This window comes from Pantherophis guttatus, chromosome 7 (genome assembly GCF_059756535.1).
Source record: "Pantherophis guttatus breed Tessera chromosome 7, ASM5975653v1, whole genome shotgun sequence".
Taxonomy (NCBI): Eukaryota; Metazoa; Chordata; class Lepidosauria; order Squamata; family Colubridae; genus Pantherophis; species Pantherophis guttatus.
This window is the reverse complement of record NC_142069.1, coordinates 53135094-53158683: the sequence shown is the minus strand read 5'-3', so window position 1 is coordinate 53158683 and position 23590 is coordinate 53135094. Positions and strand designations below refer to the sequence as shown.

The 23590-nt window shown below is 41.3% G+C and overlaps 1 protein-coding gene across 3 annotated transcripts in view; it reads right to left on the bottom strand.

The window, feature by feature from the left end:
* Positions 1–1787: 1787 nt before the first annotated feature.
* Positions 1788–23590, bottom strand: part of RPAP3 (RNA polymerase II associated protein 3) — an 83367-nt gene continuing 61564 nt past the window's right edge. The window contains exon 17 of one of the 3 annotated variants that reach the window (XM_060694695.2): positions 1788–2696. In XM_060694695.2, the coding sequence (XP_060550678.2) occupies positions 2638–2696 (59 nt within the window). In that variant the 3' untranslated portion in view covers positions 1788–2637. Of the gene's footprint in view, positions 2697–11046; positions 11732–23590 lie in introns of those variants that run through there. The other 2 variants (XM_087874149.1, XM_087874150.1) reach the window with 2 other exon arrangements.

Genomic DNA, 23590 nt, shown 5'->3' with positions numbered 1-23590 from the left:
TTGGCAACCACTGGCTTAACTACTTAACTACTTAACAACCGGTTCTACCGAAGTAGAATCCCACCACTGGGTCTACCCATTTATTTTTGCAGGCGTCGGTCTACTCATTTCTTTTCTTTTAACACTGATCAGCTGTAGGGTGGCTCTTTGAAGCCCTGCAGCAGCTGCAAGGCCAATAAAATTATAAAAAAACACCGAACCATTTGTTAAATTGCTGGCTCGCCCACCCCTCGCCCAGTGGTGTGGAGGGGTGGGGCAAGGGGGGGGGCGAGCCAGCAATTTAAGAAACGGTTCGGCCGAACCCCCTAGAACTGGCAGAATTCCACCACTGCCCAAGGCATAGCAGCTGCCTGCTCCTCCCTCTCTGCCCGCCCGCCCTCAGCCCTGCACCGAAGTTTGGGAAGCATCGGGGAAAGTTTGTGCACTGCGCTCGGGGCATGAAAGCAAGCTGCCGCTGTCGCCAGCAATCATGGCGAGCAGGCCAGCTGGGTCGGAGGAGGCCGCCCAATCAGCTCCCTGCTCCTCCAGCAGCTCGCTTCTTCCCCAGAGAAGGGATGGCGGCATACAGCAGAAGTGCTCTCGGCTCCAACAGGGAAGCTCTGAACGCACGGCGGCTTACTTGGGCTCCTCCCTGCTCGGAGCCGCAGGCTGTAGGGGGAAGGGCAAAAGCGACCAGCCAGCTCAGGTGCACAGGGCAGTATTTGCTGGCTGGGCAGCTGGCTGCCCTGTCCGCTGCTCCTTCCCCGGCGTTGGCTCGGTTGGCAGCGCAGCAGCAGGTGTGACGGGGGTCGGGTGACGGGCCCAACCGCAGGCAGTGCAGTGGTGGGGGTCGGGTGGGGGTGCTGAACTGAACCAGGGAACGGCGGCTCCCAGCAGAAAGGAGTCCAGGCAAGCCACATGTTCAGAGCTTCCCTGGCAGTGCACTTGGCCCTGCCATCTTGGCAGCGCCATGCGCTGGCCAGGGAACGGCTGTCTCGCCATGGAACAGGCCAGTACCTAGTTGTCCTCCATTAAGAACACCGGCCCTCTTGGAAAAAAGGGGGGCCATGTTTGGGGATGCACATGCGCAACGGGGTGCATGTGCAGGGGAGCATGGGGATGTGTCCTGTGCGCATGCACAAATGGGGGCCTGCATTGCATTATGGGTGCCGGCATGCGGGAGCGTGAGAGCGCTCTCACGCTCAGACTTTTGGCACGCAATGCCAAAAAGGTTCACCATCACCAGTCTAGAAAGTGTGCAGAAAAGAGCAACAAAGATGATTAGGGGACTGGAGGCTTAAACATAAAGAATGTTGCTGGAATTGGGTATGTCTAGTTTAATGAAAAGAAGGACTAGGGTTGACATGATAACAGTGTTCCAATATCTCAGGGATTGCCACAAAGAAGAGGGAGTCAAGCTATTCTCCAAAGCACCTGAGGGGAGGACAAGAAGCAATGGGTGGAAACTAATCAAGGAAAGATGCAACCTAGAACTAAGAAGACATTTTCTGACAGAACAATTAATAAGTGGAACAATTTGCCTCCAGAAGTTGTGAATGCTCCAACACTGGAAGTTTTTAAGAAGAGATTGGACAACTATTTGTCTGAAATGGTATAAGTTTCCTGCCTGAGCAGAGGGTTGGACTAGAAGACCTCCAAGGTCTCTTCCAACTCTGTTATTCTATTCTATTCTATTCTATTCTATTCTATTCTGTTCTTGTTCTTGTTCTTGTTCTTGTTCTTGTTCTTGTTCTTGTTCTTGTTCCTGTTCCTGTTCCTGTTCCTATAATCAGAATGGAAGAAAAAAATTTTTGTTTTCTTCTTTCTCTTTTTCCATGTCTTTTCTGCATTCAAAATGCTGAAATAATTATTTTATATTACTCTATAATTTTACCCAGTGCTGAATTACTAAACTGTCATGAAATTACCTTTCTTCTGATTTGCTAGCGATTCAGCTAGCAGGCAACAGAAATGAATGAAGCAAGCTTCTGATCAGAGCTGCCCAAGGCCTTATTTTAAAAAAATGATCCTGAGTTACTTTCACTTCTTTTAGGGTAAGACATGTGCAGCCTTCTGGGTGAAACTACAAGGTGTTTTCATTTTCTTAATTGGATTATGGACAAAATGTTCTTTCTTGAAATGACACTGTATTCACTGAAGATACTGAAAGACTAGCCTTCAAGAACCCATTTACAATTAAAAAAAACTCTAAACAGCGGTCCCCAACCTTTGCAGCTTGGCAGGCCAGCTGGGGGGAGAGAGAGGAACCAGGCTGCGTGAGCAGTGGGCTGGCATGTACATGTGCACGTGCAGCTAAACTCATGTGAGTGATAGGCCAGCGTGCATGTGCATGCACACGTAGCTCAAGTTGCACAAGTTGTATTTCAGTAGTTCTTAAACTGTTGGATTCAAATACCTATTTTCCAGGCTTCTATATCTTTACTGCCTGCCCTCCTTTCCCCACAAGATTCTGTTGTTTTACACAAGTATCTTGATTTCAGCAGTCCAAAATTGGATCCTTAAAAACCATTGCTAGAGCAGTGCTAGAGCGATGAAGATCCTTGCCTCATACTCCAGAGGCTGAGTTCAACCCTAGGCAGTGATAGATATTTATTAGGCTGCAAAGAGAAACTATCTGCTGTGAACTCCGTATAGGTGTCATGAAGGGCATCCAGCAAGTAAACACTCAGCTCCATTCAGTTGCCCCAACTTCATACCTATAAAAAAGGATTAGAGGGTCGTAAAAAGAAAAAAATTAAAAACTATAGCTGTTCACCATTTAAATTATCATGCAACTGTAGAGGTTTGTGTAATTTGTGTCATATGTACAAGAACATGATGTGTATGATATTCTGCACTTTCTACTGCTTTCTCTCAGGAAAAATCTGCAGTAGAAGAAATAGTCCAGAACCATAGTCAGATACATAACCTCCTTAGCTTCTCAGTATTCAGCTAGCAATGAACTTTCTAGACATTTATTCCCTTGGTGATTTAGGATTGAGCTAAAATACACTTCACTGCATTTTAGCATAAAACTACATTAACATGAAAGGTAGCAACCCCTATTCCCTTGGCAATCCCTGTCCTGCTGCAAGCACAATGCCGTTAGATGATGGTGTCTTATTTAGCATGTACAAGGCATATCAAGGACAGGAACTGGTGAATTACCCTAATTATTATTTCCCAGTTACTATTCTTCTTTGGTATAAGGGTTTAATAACATTAGGGAATTGCCAGAAGTCACTCTTCCACTTTACTGGGTAGCACCTCCCTGCTGTCATTTCTGATCAACTGATGTTTAGTCTGATTTAAGTTTGAAAGAATCCGATTCTCCTGTTTCCAAAGGCAGAAGATAATGTCCACATATCAGAGAAGAAGATGGCTGTGTTTGCATCTAAGTAGCAAGGCCATCTAAGGCTTATTAGGCTGCAACACTGATTAAATGAAGTGCAACAGAGTTTACTCACATCTGAACTGCTACAAGTTGCCTGATTAAAAAGCAACAATTAGCATTTGAACACCAGGACAAATGGTTTTAGGATGATGCAGGGATGAGTTGGGGATGTGACAATTCATTAGGACATGGCAGTATAAAAAAAAGGTTGATGGAATGTATTTATGGTATAGTTAAGTGCAAGAAAAGACATCACTGTGGATCTTTCTCCACCTTGGATAGGACTGAATCGTCAATATGTATGCACGTTAGGGATTAGACTCCCAGTTGATCAATGACCCTTTGATTGACAATCAATACCTAAGAATTTTGCAGAATACTAATTATTAAGTACAGAACATACTAAGTACACAGTATGCCATTGAGATTGTATTTATGAAGGAATAGAAGAAAAATAATGTCACCTGCAGGTTCCTAGGGGTTTTACTTACTTCAACACCATGGATTTACAGAATTCTAATTATTTTAGAAAGAGAATTCTACTGGGATTTCAATGCAAGGTGCCAGAGCAATTAAGATGCCAACTTAATATCTATCATTTTCTAAGAAAGCAGTAAATTTACTCAATGAGCGAGTAGGCACAATCTTTTTGGCAGAAATCACAGATCTTTGGGATTTCCTATGTTCCTACAATGTGACCTTTAAATACTTGGCATTTTCTGTGTTATTACATTTGTGTAAAGTTGAACAAAAGATTGGTTCTCTTTATTCTTTTTTTCTCTACAGTTCTGAAAGCTGTTTTTATAGACAATATATTCTAGGGTAACCATGGCTTATGCTTCTTTATTAGAGTTAAATCCCATTTTTTAAAATGGTGGAAGAAAATACTGCCTGGCAACCCATCAAAAAACCCAATATGCTTAAGACCCATGTAATATTGAGATGTTTCCATGCCTTTTTCACAAAGATTTTTTATAAGCATTATGAGTTTATCTATGCGCTATAAGGCCACTTTGGCAACTGTCAATGGACACACAGTAGAACTGAACATTATTAATTAGAAGGGGAAACTTACGTTCTCCTAAGGGCTATAGTAGTGCTGATATTTTTGAGCCATAGCAACAGCTGTACTTATCTAAACCATAATTCCAAAAGTATTAGGAATGGGACTTTTTTTTTTTTTTTGGCCTTTAAGTAGATAGCAAGTTTCCAAATTTGCACTTTTCAAAAAGGAACCAGCAGAGAAGAACACATAGTGATTAAATTAATCCATTAAATGCTTCCTATAGTATCAAAACCACCAAAACGTACCTTATATAAACTCATACACAATGTTATTAACTCAACAGTACCAATATAGGATATTGTGTACTTTGTAACAATTCCTTCTCTTCCTCATAGCCTGATCAAAGTGAATAATATCAAAAGCTAGACAAATTATTTTGGTAGTAAGTCAAATTTTTCATAGGTAACTTTTCCTATCTGTGGAAGTAAAAAAACAAGAGGAGCATCTTCATCATCAACAACTTGCTTCTTTTCCATGGCTTACCATACCATCTGCTTCAGACAGTTATCACATTCTGCCAAATGACAGGACCAATCCTGTGACTCATGCAGCTTCTGCCAGGTTTTAAAACATAGCAAGGGCTGTAGATTGTTTTGTACTATTGAAAATAGAGTAGGAAATACTCGGCTAAATCCGTTTGGTTTTCCTCAGCAATGGAACAGTTATTACAACTAATATTTTCAATAAATCTTCCTTGTGTGTAAGCTATTTTCTTGAGAGGAAATTAAGTGGTTATTTTTGCACACAAATAATATTCAATATGAGTTGAAAAACAATGCAGTAGAAAGAAGTAATTACCACTAATAGTGGTACTTCTTTATAAACAGTAAGACATTTGCTTAGAGACTATTGTACTCATAATTAGTCTTCTCTCTTTTTCATGTCTGCTGTTCAGGAAGAGATATTTAATCAACAAGTTCTCCAGACAGTGATTTATTTCTTGATTACTTCTCATTTCATTTTATAAGGAATGAACAAATACATGAATTATTTTTTAAAATACTATTTTCCCTACAGAAAACAAAGGAAATATTTATGTTGATTTAAAAGAAGTTCAGGTAAGATTCAGATTTTCCCCCTAAGTATATGACTTAATAAAGTGTCATATACAAAAAATCATTTATTAATATAACATAGACATTAAAAATCAAGTGTATAGAATGCTTAATCTGGTGAGCCAAAACTGAATGAATTGCAACTCTATCTGAAGATAAGATGATTTAGGACAGAGGTCCCCAACCTCTGGGCCACGGTCTACTAGTGGACCATGAGCTGTTTGCAACTGGGCTGTGGAAATGTCAGGTGATGTGTGTATGCAAACACATCTCCACTTGCTCAGGTAGTGGGTGAGCGCATGCACACACGCTCCATTTGCGTGAGCAATGGGTACACATGCTTACTGCACATGCAAATGGAGCAGCATGTGCACACTTGACAGTCGCTCATATAGAATCATCCCCCCTCCCTCCTGCACTGGTCCATAAAGCCAGAAAGGTTGGGGAACTTTGATTTAGGGGACACATATAGCCATGTTCTTCTGCCAACCAAGCAATTCAAAAGCATGCAAATGTGAGTAGATTAATAGGTACCACTTTGGTGGGAATGTAACAGCGTTCTATGTGCCATGGCATATAATCATGCTAGCCACATGACCATGGAAGTGTCTTCGGACAACACTGGCTCCCTTGAAACAGAGATGGGGACTGTTCCCTCAGGTCAGACACCTGGGGAAACTTTTATCATTACCTTTATAGCCATGTTAGAATACCTAAAGGGAAACTAAAGGGAAAATGGGACAGACTTTCCATGGCCACAGAAATTAGAACTAGAAATGGGTTGATACCAGGGGTGAAATGCTCCCGGTTCAGACTGGATTGCCTGATCCACTAGTGATGGTGGCGGGTGGTTCGGAGAACTGGTAGCAAAAATCCCTGCCCCCCCCGCCCATGCCCAGCTGAGCTGCGTGATCATCAGAGGTTGTTTTTTTTTAACTTTTAAAAGCATTTTTTCTACAACCTCTTTGGCCAAAAAAATGCTTTTAAAAATAAAAAAAAAAGCCTCTGATGATCGGGTGGCTCAGCTGGGATCGTCAGAGGCTTCTAAAAGCATTTTTTTCTGCAACCTCTTCGGCCGAAGAGGTTGTAGAAAAAAAAATGCCTTTAAAAGCCTCTGGCGATCCCAGCTCAGTTGCCTGATCACCAGAGGCTTCTAAAAGCATTTTTTTCCTGCAATCTCTTAAGGTTGTAGATAAAATGCTTTTAAAAGTTAAAAAAAAATTGGCCACGCCCACCCAGTCACATTACCCCCCCACCAAGCCACGCCCATAGAACCGGTAGTAACAAATTTTAGATTTCACCCCTGGTTGATACTACTTAGATTTTATTTAACTATAAGGAAAAAACATCTTACAATAATTGTAAAATAGTCAAACAGCAAACAGTAATTATGCATTCTCTATCTCTGGAAGTTTTTAAGAAACTGGACAGCCATTTCTTGTGGACAATTTAAATGGTTTCATTGAATATTAAAGAGGTCTGGATTAGATACTTCTTGCTTCAAACTCTACAGTTTAATGATTTACTGAAATTGAGCCGGCAAAAATCTACATATCAGTCTCTACTTAAATTATATTCAAAGATAATTTCCTGTTAGATATACTTATATGAACGTTTTTCTTTGAATACCTGTATAAATATATGTCCTTCAATACCTAATGTTTACTTGCAAACTTAAGTGTCAGCCTTGAAGCCATTTTGGGAGCATCTTCAGGGTTGCCACAGCCAGGCTGTTTGGAGCTGTGGGAACATGAGGAGGGAGATGGAGATAGCTGGGAGAATGTGTAGCCATAATAACATTCTTTCCTGTGGGAGCAAGGATGCTTTACCAGGTGTTGGAGGGGCATGGACAAGAGCCAGCCAGAGCTGGGACTGCAAAGTGATTGGGTCATGTGATGGATTTTTGACCTGGGGGCAAGAACTTAGGGTTTTGATTTGGGTGGGGAAAACTCCAGGTCCTTCAGAGTCAGGTTTTCACCAGCTGTGCCAATACAACATTCCTAATATATTCATACTTTGAGGAAAGTCTAGGCCTTCGAGTTTTGATTGCTTTGGGTCTGTTACTTGGAACCCTAACATATTTGTAAAATTTTCTTTCACAGGCAGATTCCACCTAATGTCTGACCAGCCCCAGACTGATCCCTTAAGGAAGAAAAACCCTTGACTCCAATTCATTGAAGTGAAAAGTACTTTTATTAAGAGATGCTGGTTGTAGTAAATTCAAGTGGAATCTGAGTTTCCTGTGCATCGATACAAAACTATTTCCTTCATTCCTGTCCCTCCACCATGACCAGTCCAAACCCAGCAAATGTGATGCCACCGAGATGTTTTGGGAATGCTGAGGTGTTTGGGCTGGTAAATTTTCACATTCAGGGCAAACAGCCATGAAGATACCTGTCATGAACTGGTTCCACATCTACTTTTCCTCAGTTGAATTATGTGGGAATTTCCTCCCAAATTCCCACATAACATGCATAAAGTTTGCCCATTTGTCCCCCCATCCCTCCGCCCTAGTCCTTTGATGGCAGGTGCCATGGTTTTAATATAGATCAGTATGTCATCTAGGTAAACCAACACCATCTTGTATAAGTGCTCATGCAGCAGTTCATTTATCAGCTGCATGAATACAGCAGGGTCCCCTTGCAGTCCAAAAGGGAGAACTCTGAATTGAGAACATCCCAGAAGGTAGTTAAATGCTATTTTCCACTTATCACCCACTTCAATTCTGACTTGGTAATATGCGTCTCGCAAGACCAGTTTAGTAAAAATCTTCCCTTTGCCAGATGGACTAACACCTTCATTAGGGACAATGGGTAGACATTTTCAACACACATGCCATTTATAGTCTATGCATAGAAAAAGGGACCCATCTTTTTCCCCCCTCTGAACAGGACTGGAGCAGCCACCCTGGGTCAGGCAGATTGGATGAACCCCCATTTTAACTTTTTGTCTATAAATGCCTGTAAGTCCTGCAGTTCCCTAGGAGTCATTGAATATAGCTTGGGCTTAGGCAATTTGGTTCCTGGCAGGATTTCTATAGAGCAGTCAGTTGGCTGGTGGGATGGGAGCTTGTCTGAGCTCTTATTGCTAAACACATCCCGCAAGTCCTAGTACTCCTGTGGAATCCAAGGGCCAGCCTTCTTTCACGCCTAAATTGCAGCCCCCACTGCCTGCCTTGGCTTTGGGCCCCATAAATCCCTTCCTAGTTTTCCTTTCACTTCAGCTCACTGGATTTTAAGCAACCCTCTCCTCTACATAGGTTTCCATTTCCATAGCCATGCAAATCCCAGCACCAGGGGTCTTTCCATGCCTGGTGCTATGATAAAACTCAGAGTCTCTGTGGGTACCCCCATCCACATTTATGTTCGCTCGGTGACAAACTTTGCTGGGATACCCCTGTTATACAGAGCCTTTCAGCTGAGAAAAGGCCACCAGCACCTTGAGCAGTTTAAGTCTCATTCCTAGCTTTCCAACCAGGGCAGGGTTGACCAGGCATTTGGTGCAACCTGAGTCCTGAGCCAGTAGGTGGGCTTTTTGTCCTGATGATTGGACTACCAGTTCAATGGGGACTGTCACCAGAGTAAATGTCTAGGCCACTTACCAGGGCATCATCATCGGAGTCAATATCCTTTCCCCCCAAGTCCCTGTATGGGGCTAGTTGGAGTTCTCTTGCCATCCTTGGGGGATGGAGTGAACTCTACAACTTCCACTCCTTCCAGAGCTGTCTCACAAGTTCACAGGGGCAGCTTGGCAGGCTTCTCCTCCCTCATCTCCTCCTCCTCCTCCTCCTCCTCCTCCTCCTCCTTTTCGGCAGAACAATTGGATTTCCATTTAGTAGCCCTATGCCCCTCTTTCCTGTACTTGAAGCAGGCAGTGGAGCATTGCTGAGGGCTCTGTATGTTCAGCTGCACATTTGCTGCTTCCTTCTTCTCTGGGAAGGATTTTTCCCACCAATTCCCTGGGCAATACTTTTTCGGCCTAGGTTGATTGCCACCTCCTCTGCCAGAATATACCAGCCATGAAAGCTAGGGGAGCACCCCTGGAGATGCAGGTGTTGTTAAACTTCATCACACAGCCCATCTTTGAAACCGCCTATGAGGATGTCTTGCAGCCAGTCGATGAGCCTGCAAGCCAGGTCATGAAACTCCTGGGTGTACTCAGCCACCCCTCTCCATCTCTGGCTGATGGTCTTGATGTGATCTCTAGCTTTGGGGTTGGCTAGGGGGTCTTCGAAATGCTTGTGGAGTACCATCATGAATTAATTGAAGTTTCTCATCTCTGGAGCATCACTGTTGTGGGCATAATCATCCCTGTGCTGTGGCCCCTTCAAGGTCCATAGTGACACATCTCATTTTGCTGTCTTCTGTAGTTATCTCCAGATCATATCCCTGCATGTAGGTCCAAACCTGGGCTAGGAAGAACTCCAGTTGCTAGAAATCCCCTTTAAACTTCATGCCCAGTGGTGGGATCTTATTGCTGGTGCCAATCCCATGGGAGGGAGGGGTGAATTGAGCTGCCACCCAGGTGCTGGGGTCACAGAGGTCATTGCTGCTGTGGAATTGGCTTCAAGGCTGCCAGCGGCAGCAGATGTGCTTGATGCATTAGTCACGGTGGCTGGAGGTGACTGGCCATCAGTTTGTACAGCTTGAGTGAGGATTTCACTTGCCTTGAGCTTTTCAAAAGCACCCCGCATGAAGTTTATGGCTGTTCCATCATTCCATTGGCCTGGTGATGCTCTTTGTTCACCTCTTCTTCCTCCAGTTCTTCCAGCTCCACTTGCTATTCCCATTAATGGCTGCTGTGCTCCCACAGGTGAAGGTCATCCGTATGTGTCTCTCTTCCCAATCTTCCTTCTTCCCAACACCCAGATCACCTGGGTTTCAATGGATCACCACAGCTTTCTGCTTCTTCTATCATCTCAGAGAGATCCAGTCCCAGAGGAGGTCTGGACGAAGCCTCCCCCCAGGCATCTGGTCTCTTCCTGATCATTCCATTGAGCCAACATCATGTGCATGGTCCCTATGGTTAAAGTGATGTCCTCTCTGGATTACCACAACTGCAGATTCCACCTAATGTCAGACCTGCCCCAGTCTGATCCCTTAGGGAAGAAAAAACCTTGACTCCATTTCGTTGAAGTGAAAGGTATTTTTACTAAGAGATGCTGGTTGTAATAAATTCAGGTGGATTCCCATGCATCAATACAAAATTAGTTCCTTCATTCCCATCCCTCTCCCATGACCAGTCCAAATCCAGCCAGTGAGATGCCACCAAGATGTTTTGGGAACACTGAGGTGTTTGGCTGGTAAATTTCCACACTTAGGGCAAACAGCCATGAAGATGCCTGTCATGAACTGGTGCCATATTGCTCTGCTTTTCCTCAGCTGTCATTGCCCCTCCTGAATTTACATACAATACGCATAAAGGTTGCCCATTTGTTGTCCCCCCCCCCCCCCCCCGCCATCCCTGCCCCCTAGTCCTTTGATGGCAGGACACAGTGAGGCTCTAAGCCAAAGATAGTGGATCTGACAAATGAAGAAATTCTTTAAAAAGAGTTTGCTTTACATTGATGAGAAACATCTTTATTACTTTTTCATCTTTGTTGACAACATGCATTTAACATTTAGATCAGTAGAGAAGGTCTGGAGCAGCTTTCCTCTGACATACAGTAAATGTGTAGGCATCCTAGGTCAAAATAAACATTTTATTGAATCCCCAAGTGAAAAGCCTTGGTACTACAGGGGTTTAAGGCACCCTGTTATTAAGCTGCTTAAGACCAGCTGCCTGCAATTACTGCAGGGTTCGAATCTCGCCAAGGCTCAAGGTTGACTCAGCCTTCCATCCTTTCTAAGGTAGGTGAAATGAGGACCCAGTTTGTGGGGGCAATAAGCTGACTTTGTATAAATATACAAAAGGATGAAGGCTATTGCTGAGCACATTGTAAGCCGCCCTGAGTCTTCGGAGAAGGGCGGCATATAAATCAAATTAAAAAAAAAAAAGTGAAATCTCCTTGCCTGTATTGTAAGTTTGAAGTTTTGTCACAGATTTCAATAATTTTCTAGTAGCTTGTAGCTGTTGATTGAAAATAATGGCAAAGAGCCAGCCTGTTCAGCTTCAGTCCATTAGTCTAGAATTGTTGAAGCCTGATGTTAGCATTCCAAGTAATGCACCCATAGAAATCTCAGCCAAGATCACTTCAGGGTTGACACTTACAGTATTCAGTTGAAGGTCCACAAAGATCTGCTTGCAGTACAAATGAGAAAAAAGAAGCCAAAGGAACATAAATCAGAAAATAGCCCATCATTTTCAAGAGAAAAGTTTCAAGATATGCTCTTGTACAGCAGAAATTACCTACTTAGATACCAGATAACTTCTTCTATTGAAGACACATACTAATCTTCACTGCTCAACCCTTTTTACCTGATGGCACATTGTAGGGCTTGGACCACTCTCCAAATTAGAATATGACTTCTTGTTACTTGAATTGGTTGTACTGAATAATAATAATAATAATAATAATAATAATAATAATAATAATAATAATAACAACAACAACAACAACAACAACAACAACAACAACAACCTGGTTATGGCTGACCAACGGAACACAGAAGAAAGAAAGAGAAGGCCTGATTCTTGCAGCCCAGGAACAAGCCATCAGAACGAATGTAATCAAAGCCAGAATAGAAAAATCTGCTGATGATCCCAAATGCAGACTCTGCAAAGAAGTGGATGAAACCATTGATCACATACTGAGCAGTTGCAAGACAATAGCTCAGACTGACTACAAACAACGTCACAACAGAGTCACTCAGATGGTCCACTGGAACTTGTGTCACAACTACCATCTGCCTGTAGCAAACAACTGGTGGGATCATAAGCCTGAAAAAGTGGTTGAAAATGAGCATGCAAAACTACTGTGGGACTTCTGAATACAGATTGACAAAGTTTTGGAACACAATATCCTGGATATCACGACTGTGGAGAAGAAAAAAGTGTGGATCGTCGACATTGCCATACCTGGTGACAGCAGAATCGATGAGAAACAACTTGAAAAAGTCACCAGATATCAGGACCTGAGAATTGAACTGCAGAGACTCTGGCATAAACTCTGCCACCTGACTCTGGCAGGTGGTTCCAGTGGTACTCGGCACATGGGTGCTGTGCCTAAAGACCTAGGCAAGCACTTAAAAACAATTGGCACTGACAAGATCACCATTGGTCAGCTGCAGAAAGCCACCTTACTGGGATCTGCTCGCATAATCCGCTGATACATCACGCAGTCCTAAACACTTGGGAAGTGTTCGACTAGTGGTTTGAGATACGAAATCCAGCATGGTTATCTTGTTTGCTGTGTATACTGTCAAGTTTGAGTATATAATAATAATAATAATAATAATAATAATAATAATAATAATAATAATAATAATAATAATAATACGATTTTGGCTGAACTGGAAAACTTGGACCGGAAAACGCACAAACTTTTGAATATGTACTATGCTTTACATCCACGAAGTGACATTGATAGGTTGTACCTGCCAAGAAAAATAGGGGGCAGAGGACTATTGCAAATCCATCAAACTGTAGAAGAAGAAAAACGAAATTTGAATGATTATGTGAACCAAAGTACAGAAAAATTACTGCAGGTTGTGAAAACAGAGAACATTATAAAAACAAAGGCAGAATATAAGGAAAAACAGCTGGATGACAGATTAAATAGATGGAAAGCAAAGCTTTGCATGGACAGGACTTGAAAAACATTGAGGGAAAACGTGATGACAACTTTACATGGGCATGACTTAAGATGGGAACCATCAAGAAAGAAATGGAAGGTTTAATACTCGCTGTTCAAGAACAAACACCAGAAACTAATGCCATGAAAGCAAAGATACAAAAATCCACCGACAATCCAAACTGCTGACTTTGCAACAACAAAGTCAAAACTGTTTCACATTTAATATGTGAGTGCAGCAAAATCGCACAAACTGATTACAAAACTAGACATGACCAAGTTGCTAAATTAATCCACTGGTCATTATGTAAAAAATACGACTTACCTGTATCCAAAAAGTCATGGGAACATAAAGTGGAAAAAGTTATAGAAAATGAGAAGGTGAAAATCTTGTGGAACTTTCGAATACAGAGAGATCATCACTTGGAACACAACACGCCAGATATCACAGTTGTTGAAAAGTGAAACATACAATTTATTGACATCGCAGTACCAGGAGATGCCAGAGTTGAAGAAAAAGAACTGGAAAAAATCGTGAAATATTGCGACCTGGCCATCGAAACTACACGTCTATGGATGAAACATGTAACAATGATACCCATTGTCATTGGGGCACTTGGTACCATGTCCAAGAATTTTATAAGATACATCAATAAGTTGCAGTTTCCTACAATAACACCAGCGGAACTGCAAAAAAAATGTGCTACTTGGAACATCGTACATCTTTTTTTTTTTTTATTGAAAAAGTTTTCAAATACAGATTTTTCCCCCTTTTTCCCCCCCTCTCCCTCCCCCTCCCTATCCCCCCCTCCCCACCCCACCCATCCCCCCGTGACTTCTTCATAACAAAAAAAAAACCTAATTCATAACAGATTACTTACTCCCTCCTCTAGATATTGATCTTTACTTACTAAAAATATTATTAATATTATAACATCCCCCTTTATCCATACATTTCAGAAAAGAGAAAAGAAAGGGAAAAAAAGGAAAAAAAAAAAAGACATTATACTATGACATTATAAAATAACTTCTCCACTTTAAAAATATACAATAAGTCCTACTTTAACATTTAATCTTCTATGTATATTACTATGACATTTCAAAACAGCCTTCCCCATCAAATCTAGTTTAACATTTATTCCACTCTATCCATTTCCTCCACTCCCCTAAATATATCACTTAAAAATCCCTTTTCTTAGACTAATCAATCTACTAACTAGCTTATTCACCCAGTATCAAGCAAAATTACCATACACAACATTTCTTAATATCATTAATTCACTGCCCACACTACTTAAAAATCTATGTCTATATTTTCCATTATATCTAAATAAAAAAAAAAAAAAAGACAATAACTTTAAATTTATAATCCATATAGTATCTTCTTTAAGATCTTTCCACTGGATTGGTAGAACCAACATCCATAATCGGGTAACATAACTTGCTGGTGCAACAGTTTATTCAAGATCTTCAATCATATCTGCCCCCATCAGTAGTAAATATCTTCTTATATATATAAAAGTAAAAACAACCACCCGAGTGACATTATAATTATATTCCATATAGTAATAATTATGGGTTTCATCAGGATTATTAATTCCCGTCATCGTAGTGGGTAACAACCCGATCTTCTGCATGCCCCAGCATAATTCTCTTGCCTTGTAACGAGATAATATAATATATTTATCAACACAAAAAAAAAATTCCAAAATGGATAATTCAAATCCATCAGTTTAAGGCTCATTTCACGTCCCCAAATTACGGCCATGCAGAGATCTGCCACAATCTTCAGGATGATATTAACCAATACGTCGCCTCTTCTGTATTTACACATAATAATTCATATTTTAAAGTCACTGGCTTCACTGTTGCCTGATTTAGAAATTTCTATTTTTATGCCACCTATTTCTTTTTTTTTTTCTTTTCTTTTTGTGGGTTTGTTTTCCATCCTGGTTTCTTTTCTACAAATTGTGTATCATCCGGTCGGATTTTGTTCTGCTTTGTAGATTGGTCTTGTTGGTTTTGTTTTTGTATCTCATATTTCTTTTTTATCCCTTGTATTTCACCTAATTGGTTTCCATGCTTATCCTTGCCTTGATAAGTCATCACCATAAGATTAGATGCCACTTCTCTCAGATTTGTAGATAATCCAGCTGGGGTATCCAATAAATCCAAAGGCAATTCTTCTGGTACAGTCTCTATATTTCGATATTTTACCTTTATTTCCGGCTCCTTCTGCTTATCCTGTATTATACCTGAAGATGTTAAGTTCATTTTCAACCTATTTTGATAAAATTCTTCCGCTCTTTCAACAGTGTTTAGCTGATATCTTTCTCCTTGATATCTAAATATAATACCAACTGGGGCGTCCCACCTATATAAAATATTTCTCTTTTTTAACTCATTCACCAGAAAACCAAATTTCTTCCTTTCCATCAATATCTTAGGTGGGAGTTCCTTGTAAATCCAAATCTTTCTTCCATACAATTGCAACTTAGAATTGAAGGAATTTTGCACGATGTTATTCCTAATTTCTCTGTCTGTAAAATAAATCACCACATCTCTAGGCAATTGCCTATGCTTGGCAATCCAGGAGTTAATTCGATAAACTCTGTCAATCCTACAAAACACTTCATCAGGTTGAACCTTTAGAATCCCAGCTAGAAATTCAGAAGATATTTTCCTTAAATCATCTCTATTATTTTCCTGCAAACCTCTTAATCTTATCGCATATTCTGTGAAATTATATTGTGCCATTAAAATCTCTTTTTCAATCTTCTGTTGCAGATTTTCTGCATTACCATACTTTTGATCAACATTCATTTTAGATTTTTCTTCTAAGCAATTATCCTGAATATTTATCAAGTCATTTTCAATTTTTTGGATTCTATTGTCCAGTTTATCAGCATTCATTTTAGATTTTTCTTCTAAGCTATTATCCTGAATATTTATCAAGTCATTTTCAATTTTTTGGATTCTATTGTCCAGTTTATCTTGAATTCCTTCCATTTTAGACTCTAGTACATTAGTATTTGTGTCCAACTGCATCATAAATTCTGTAAAACCATTAGCCATAGATTTCACCAATTCTTTAATTTCCTGCTTAAATTTTTCAAATTGCTGATTCACAATCTCCTCCCTTCTTTCAATCTCTTCTATAAAAAATTCTATTATATTAAAATCAGGTTTCTCAGACTGAAGAATTAAGACTTGTTCCTTTAAGTTGTTGGTGGGGGAATCCCCCCCCCTTCTTGTGTATCTGACTTTATGAGTCTCAGTGCCATGTTTCCGCCCAGGCAGACTTTGTTAAAAAAAAAAGCAAGAAAGACTTCTTTCCAATCAACAACAATATCTGGTCTCCAAGGGAGAGAAAAAGAGAAAAAAACACAGGAGCGAAGTTTTGTCTACAAATGTAGCCAGTGGTATTTATTCCGCTACATTGTAGTAATAAAAAACGGAAGGAATTTCCCTTTCTGCCTCTCCTCCAGCCGACGCCATTTTTTAAAAGGCTTTTTTTTTCCCTCTTTCTTTTCCTCCTCTCTCTTAAATAATTTCTTTTAAAAAATCAGTAAAATACTTGCAGTTCAGTATTACAGGTCCAGCTCACATTTTCTTTGAGTAGTCTGTTAAATTTGCAAGCTTGCTTTTGACGCCTAGCTCTGCATCAGCAGAGGTCTCCCAAAGCCCGGAGCAGCGGCTGGGGATACGGGGCATCTCATCCGCTCCGTCCCAAAAGTAAAGGAAAAACTTTTGGGACTCCGCAGAGAGTTCTACCCACCCCTGCCGGCTCTATCTCCGTTTCCTCATGGAAACGGAGTTTTTCGAGCCACCATTCTGTTGTGAAGGCGGCTCTGACAGGCGATGGAAGCTGACGATCCCGAAGGAACGTCTGGCAGCGACAAACAGCAAACAGGAAGTGGAACATCGTACATCTTAAGAAGGTACTTAGTTGATACCTAGGATGCTTGCAGCAACCCGTATCAACCATTAGCACCAGTCAATGGTATTTGTGATGCATTTTTGAATGTTCAGTTGACTGAGTTTCATGTTTAATGAATAAAGTAAATCATCATCATCATCGTCATCATCATCATCTCTTTTATTAATTAAACATGAAACTCAGTCAACTGAACATTTAAAAATGTGTCGCAAATACCCTTGACTGGTGATTAGGTTGATACGGGTTGCTGCCAGCATCCTAGGTATCAACCAAGTATCTTCTTAAAATATATGATGTTCCGAGTAGCACAGTTTTTTGCAGTTCTGCTAGTGTTATTGCAGGAAGCTGCAATTTGTTGATGCATCTTATAAAATTCTTAGACATGGTACCAAGTGCCCCGATGACAATGAGTATCACTGTTACACGTTTCATCCATAATCGTGTAATTTCAATGGCCAGGTTGCGATATTTTGTGATTTTTTCCAATTCAAGTATTACTGTAGTATTAGTATTAGTAGTATTCATTGCAGAGTTAGCCAGATGTTCAGATTAGGTTTGGCATTTCGGTCTACCTATTGAGTCTTTACCAAGGACCTGGAACAGGCAGATCTGGATGTTTGTTATACATGTTTGGTGTTATAGATATTGTCACAGAATGGAAGCTGTTCCAAGTAAAGCTGCTTTCTGCAATTGATGGATGGCAAATTTGTCAATGCCTATGGTGTTCAAGTAGTGCTCCAGTTGTTTTGGGATTGCACTACCTAGTGGTACTACCTTTGCTTGCCTTTGCCACAGTTTTTCTATTTGTAGGTCTTTGTTTTTTGTTATCTTCTCCAATTCTTTCTCGTCTATCCTGCTGTCTCCAGGCACTGCCACATCCACTATCCAGACTTTTTTGTCTTTCTTATTGACAATTGTCCGGGGTGTCATGTGGCAGGTGCCTATCTTTTTTAATTCTAAAGTTCCAGAGCAATTTAACTTCATTTTCTATGACTTTCTCTATTTTATGGTCCCACCAGTTTTTGCCTGCAGGCAAATGGTATCTCTTGCAGATCTTCCAGTGCACCATTGCTATTACTTTGTCATGATGCTGCTTGCACTTGGTCTGTGCAATCTTCTTGCAGCAGCTTACCAGGTGGTCCACTGTTTCCTCAGCTTCTTTGCATAGGTGGCACTTACTGTTTGTTACTGTATTCTCAATTCTGGCTTTGTATACATTTGTCCTTAAGGCTTGGTCTTGTGCAGCCAGAATTAGTCCCTCAGTCTCTTTCTTCAACTTTCTTTCTCTTAGCCATTGCCAGGTCTTGTTATTATCTGCTTTCCCTGCTATTTTTTTTAATGTACTGGCCATGTAGTGCTTTGTCTTCCCATACCTCCATTCTGTTTTTCATTTGGTCTTTCTTGAAGGTCAGTTTGTCTCTTCAGTAGTCAGTAAGCCTTCCTGATATACTAACTTCAGTGCATCTTCATCATTGTCCTTCAGTTGTTGTTGTTGTTGTTGTTGTTGTTCACTGTGTCTGACAGCCTGTTAAATTCCCAACTACAATTCGTAACATTTTTTAACAGCATTACTCACAGCTGAAATTCCTATGTGGGAGCCTTTAGGGATTATTTTACAGCCTTCCTACTTTGTAATTGTGATTTTATTTTCAGATTCTTAGGCAGCTGTTTTGTGGAGCTTATCTTTGTTGGAACTAGGCAGAAATAGACAGAACAATGACATTTGGAGAGGTTACAAGGGTCAGAATATTTATTCACCTGTGGAACTTTCAGCCAATTGGCATAATAAGTGATTCATATTTGGAGGCAGGGTAATTAACACCAGCTTTTTAAAAAAGCTTTTCATCAACTAGAAGGAACCCCAGATGTCTGCATCTTTCTTATTTCAAATATGTAAACAATTATACATAAATAGTAAACATATTATGCTTAACTTTGTATTTCAGATTTTAGAGACTGTCAGGCCTTAACTCAGGGAATCATTGAAATAGACAATTTAACCTGGAAAATAACTGTAACATGTTTAATATTGCTCAGTTAGACTTGTGTTGATTGTGGTTGATATGGTTCACTAAGGTGCTTTGTTTTGTGGGGTTGTGATGAGGCAACAAATTTCAGAAAAGCATGTTCTTTTGGAATCCTCAAAGTTTTGACCCAAAACAAGTCTGTTTACATTGTCTATTTTGCTTCAATAGAGCAGCAGTCACCAACTGGTGGTCCATGGACCACTGGTGGTTCACGAGAAAATTTTGGTGGTCCGCAGAAAAGTTATTTGCATTTTTTAATATTGCATTAAATTAGGGGTCCTCAAACTACGGCCCCTGGGCTGGATTCGTACAATGAATGCTTGTGTTACTGTGTCTCTCCCCCTTCAAGATCTTTTTGTATGGGGCAGAGGGGGGCAGAAATTCCAACTTGAGGTTTGCTTCAGCCTCCTGGTGCAAGGCTTTGGGCGTAGGCTGGGGGGAAGCGCCACTGGTGGCGAAGAGCCGGAGGGCCTCGTTCCAGTGGGACTGTATCATGGGCTGGAATTGGCTAACCATCTCCGCTCGCTGAGACTCCAGGCGCTGGGACCTGGCCTTGCATTTCCGCAGGTCTTCCCTCTGCTTGGAAAGCCTATGCTCATAGTCCTCAATGAGGTGCTTCTGCTGAGCCTCCTTCTCGATCAGATCTAATTTGAACTGAACTATTTTGCCAACTCTTTCTAGTGATGGCTACTTACCTCCAACAACTGCTTCCTGTTGGGGCCCTAAGGAGCCCGGGCGGGCAGGCGAGGAGTGGCTGGGAGGGGAGGGGCGAGTAGAGGCTGGCGAGGTACCCCTCTATGTGAGTGACATCAAGTTGGCCACACCCACCAATCACATCACCATCTAGCCGCACCAATCCAGCCGGTCATTAGGCAGATCATATTAGTGGTCCACAGGATTTAAAATTATGAATTTAGTGGTCCCTGAGGTCCGAAAGGTTGGTGACCCCGCGATAGAGTACTGCAGCTACTGTCCTCTGCAATTCTTTGAAGTGATACTATGAAAAGCTACTGTGCTCAAGTCTTTTATTGAACAAAATGATCCTTCAAATATATGTACAGTTCCATAATTAAACAATTTCCAGAAATGAAATATAGAATTTCTAGTTAGGTTTACTGGTCTTGTCCAGCTAAATTTCCTATTTGCTCATAAAAAATCTATGCTGCCTCTCCTGCCTTCAATTAATAACTTACAATTTCCTTTTCTTTTAAAGGTCAAAGCTGACAGAATGTGGGGAAATACATATTATTCTGTGGCCATAGCAATGTTTCTCTGGCTTAACATTATGTTCTTTGGCAGGCATAATTGGGAGATGAATCTATTCCAATACAGTTGGCATAATTCAAAAATAGGATCACACTGTTAAAGAATATATTATGTTAACTCCTACCAAGAAGGTTTTACAACTACAGTCAAACCAGGATATTTTAATCACTTCCCTAGCTCTTCAACTCTTTAGGAACTTCAGGAGAATTGAGCCTGGTTAAGAAAAATAGATGATTCCTATGCTCATTTGCAAATACATTACTGTTCTCTAGTTTAATTAATTCACATTGGTAAACCTCATACATTTCAATTTATTTTATAGATTCAGAATCAGATGGGGAAATAAAATATAAAATATAATTTAGAAAAATACATACTGAAAATGGGAAACACTGAGCTAAAAAGTATACAAAACTATCTGCTAGAAGAGCTGAATTTCATCTGTCAATCCTATACTTCTGTAATGGAACTCAAAACTGCAAGCTCTCCAAGTTTGCAAGCCAAGCCAAGCATGCTCCAACCCGGCTTGGAATGGGGAGGGGAGAAGCTACCTTTCCTCTCTTAAGCAAGTGCTGTGTCTCCAAGGGAATCCCTTTCATTTGCACCTTTTCCAAGACTGCTGGGCTTCAATTTGTTTTGCTGGAAGGCTTAGAATTCTCCCCCACCTTCCTTCCCACTTTCTTACAAGCAGAAACTTATAGGTCTAATCTGGAAAGGAAACACTGTACTGAACCATTGGAAAGTGCAGGTGATGGTCATTCACCGTCTTTCCACTTCTCCGGGCCTTTGATTGGGGGTTTCTTCTGGAACAGAAGTAAAGAGCCTCTTTCCACTGAAGATTTCTCTGTCTTCTAATTTTCTTCCAGAGCAGAACAAAAAAGCCTTTTCCTGTGAAGGCTCTTCCATGTCTTTATTCTGATTTTCCCCTGAAGCAAGAGACAGCCCTTTCTAGTGAAGTCTTCTCTGTGTGTTTATTCTGATTTTCCTCTGGACTGGACCAAAATCATCTGGTGGCAGGACTTAAGTAACAATCCCACACTTATTTTGCTCCGTGTGTAGCCCACCATTTAATTTACCACTTCTGTTTGTGCCTCTTTCCCAACTGTACACTTGTCTCTCTCTCTCTCTCTCTCTCTCTCTCTCTCTCTCTCTCTCTCTCTCTCTCTCTCACACACACACACACACACACACACACACACACACATACACACAGGTCCATGGAAAAATTGTCTTCCATGAAACCAGTCCCTGGTGCCAAAAAGATTGGGGACCTCTGAATTAGACCATGGCAGGGTCCCTACAGGAGAGCCCTTTTAAGGATTATGTATTAATAGAAAAGCAACTAATTTAGCTCTGTTCCTAAATGCTAAAGTTGTTGTACAAAAAAAACCTGAGGAGCTCTGATCAACTATCACAGCTACCATTTTGATAGTTTTGCTGTACTGTTGTCTGTGGACGCCCCCACTAAATGCAAGCACAAGGTAAACTGAGTCTAGTTTATTTTCAGTCTTTTAAGTGGCTACAAACTACTAGCAAAAGTGGCATTTCTACGGGTGCATTACTTGGAATGCTGACATCAGACTTCAACAATTCTAGACTAATGGACTGAAGCTGAACAGGCTGGCTCTTTGCCATTATTTTCAATCAACAGCTACAAGCTACTAGACTTGAAAATTATTGAAATCTGTGACAAAACCTCAAACTTGCAATACAGGCAAGGAGACTTCACATTTGGAGCACTTATAGCAAGTATACCTTCAGATTTGGAGAAAGTTGTGTTTACCATAGCATGGAAAAGTTGTGCCAGCTTCTTTTCACTTGGGGATTCAATAAAATGTTTATTTTGACCTAGGGTACCTACACATTTACTGTATGCCAGAGGAAAGCTGCTCCAGAACATGAATTATTTGGGTTCCTTCTCTACTGATCTCATTCCTCCCCTGGCACAGCAAGCTCTGGCAGGCTGGACGTGGGTGCGAAGGCTTTGTTCAGTTGAAGGCTTTGTTCATTCCCTCAAACAGTATGGCCGGCAGATGCGAAGCCCTCTTGCCCAGTTCAAAGGTCCTCTGGCAGCTGCGCTTGCAACTGGCTTGCAACAGCTGAGTTGCATGTCCTTCCTCCTCTTCCTCCTCGTTCTGCCTCCTCCCCTTCTTCCTGGTCCTGCTTCCTCTTTCTCCTGCTACCTCTTCTTCCTCCTCCTCTTCCACACTTTCCTCCTCTCCCTCTCCCCGCATCCCAACTGGGCTCGTGTTCCCTTCGCGCACCTCTCCATGTGTGCAAGACAAGCATACAGCAGCCCAACTTGAAACCAGGGGCTTTCCAAAAGTTTTGTTGGAGGGGGACCCTCCCAAGGTATGTGTGTGGGGGGATTTTTTTTCTTGGAGTGCAAACAGAGGCAGGGAGAAGCTACCTTTCACATTAATTGCTGCGTCTCCAAGGGAATCCCTCTCCTGTTTGCACTTTTTCCAAGACCGCTGGGCTCTGTTGCACTGGAGTTTTTTGCTTTTGTTTTGATGCTCGAGGATGCCTCGTGTGTTTTGGCAACATCCTACCTACCTGTTTTTCATGGCTTGTGTTTGTGTGTGTGCTTAAATGATTTTCACTGCTTACTCCAAGCCTTTGCAAGCTGAGGTGACTGCATGCTTCAGGTTTGTTTGCAAAGAGGGATTGTGCTATGCCAAGTTTTTTTTTTTTGCTTTAATTTATATGCCGCCCTTCTCCGGAGACTCAGGGCGGCTTACAATGCGTTAAGCAATAGCCTTCATACTTTTATATATTTATACAAAGTCAGTTTATTGCCCCCACAATCTGGGTCCTCATTCAGTTGGTTTGGTCTTTTTTTTTTTTTTTATTGTTTTCTCAGCACTTCTTCCTGCTATCTCCTCTTCCTCCTCCTCTTTTTTCTCACTTTCTTCCTCTCGCCCTCCTGGCACCCCAACAAGGCTCATATAGCAGTCTACCCCAACATGGTGTTTTGCCTCAGTAAATTCCAGGCAACAGTTGTGGAGTTTGGAAGGATGAACAGACAGGCAAGGTAAAAACAAAAACGATTAATCGAATAATCTTAGACAAAAAAAACAATAAAGGTAAAGGTTCCCCTCGCACATACGTGCTAGTCGTTCCCGACTCTA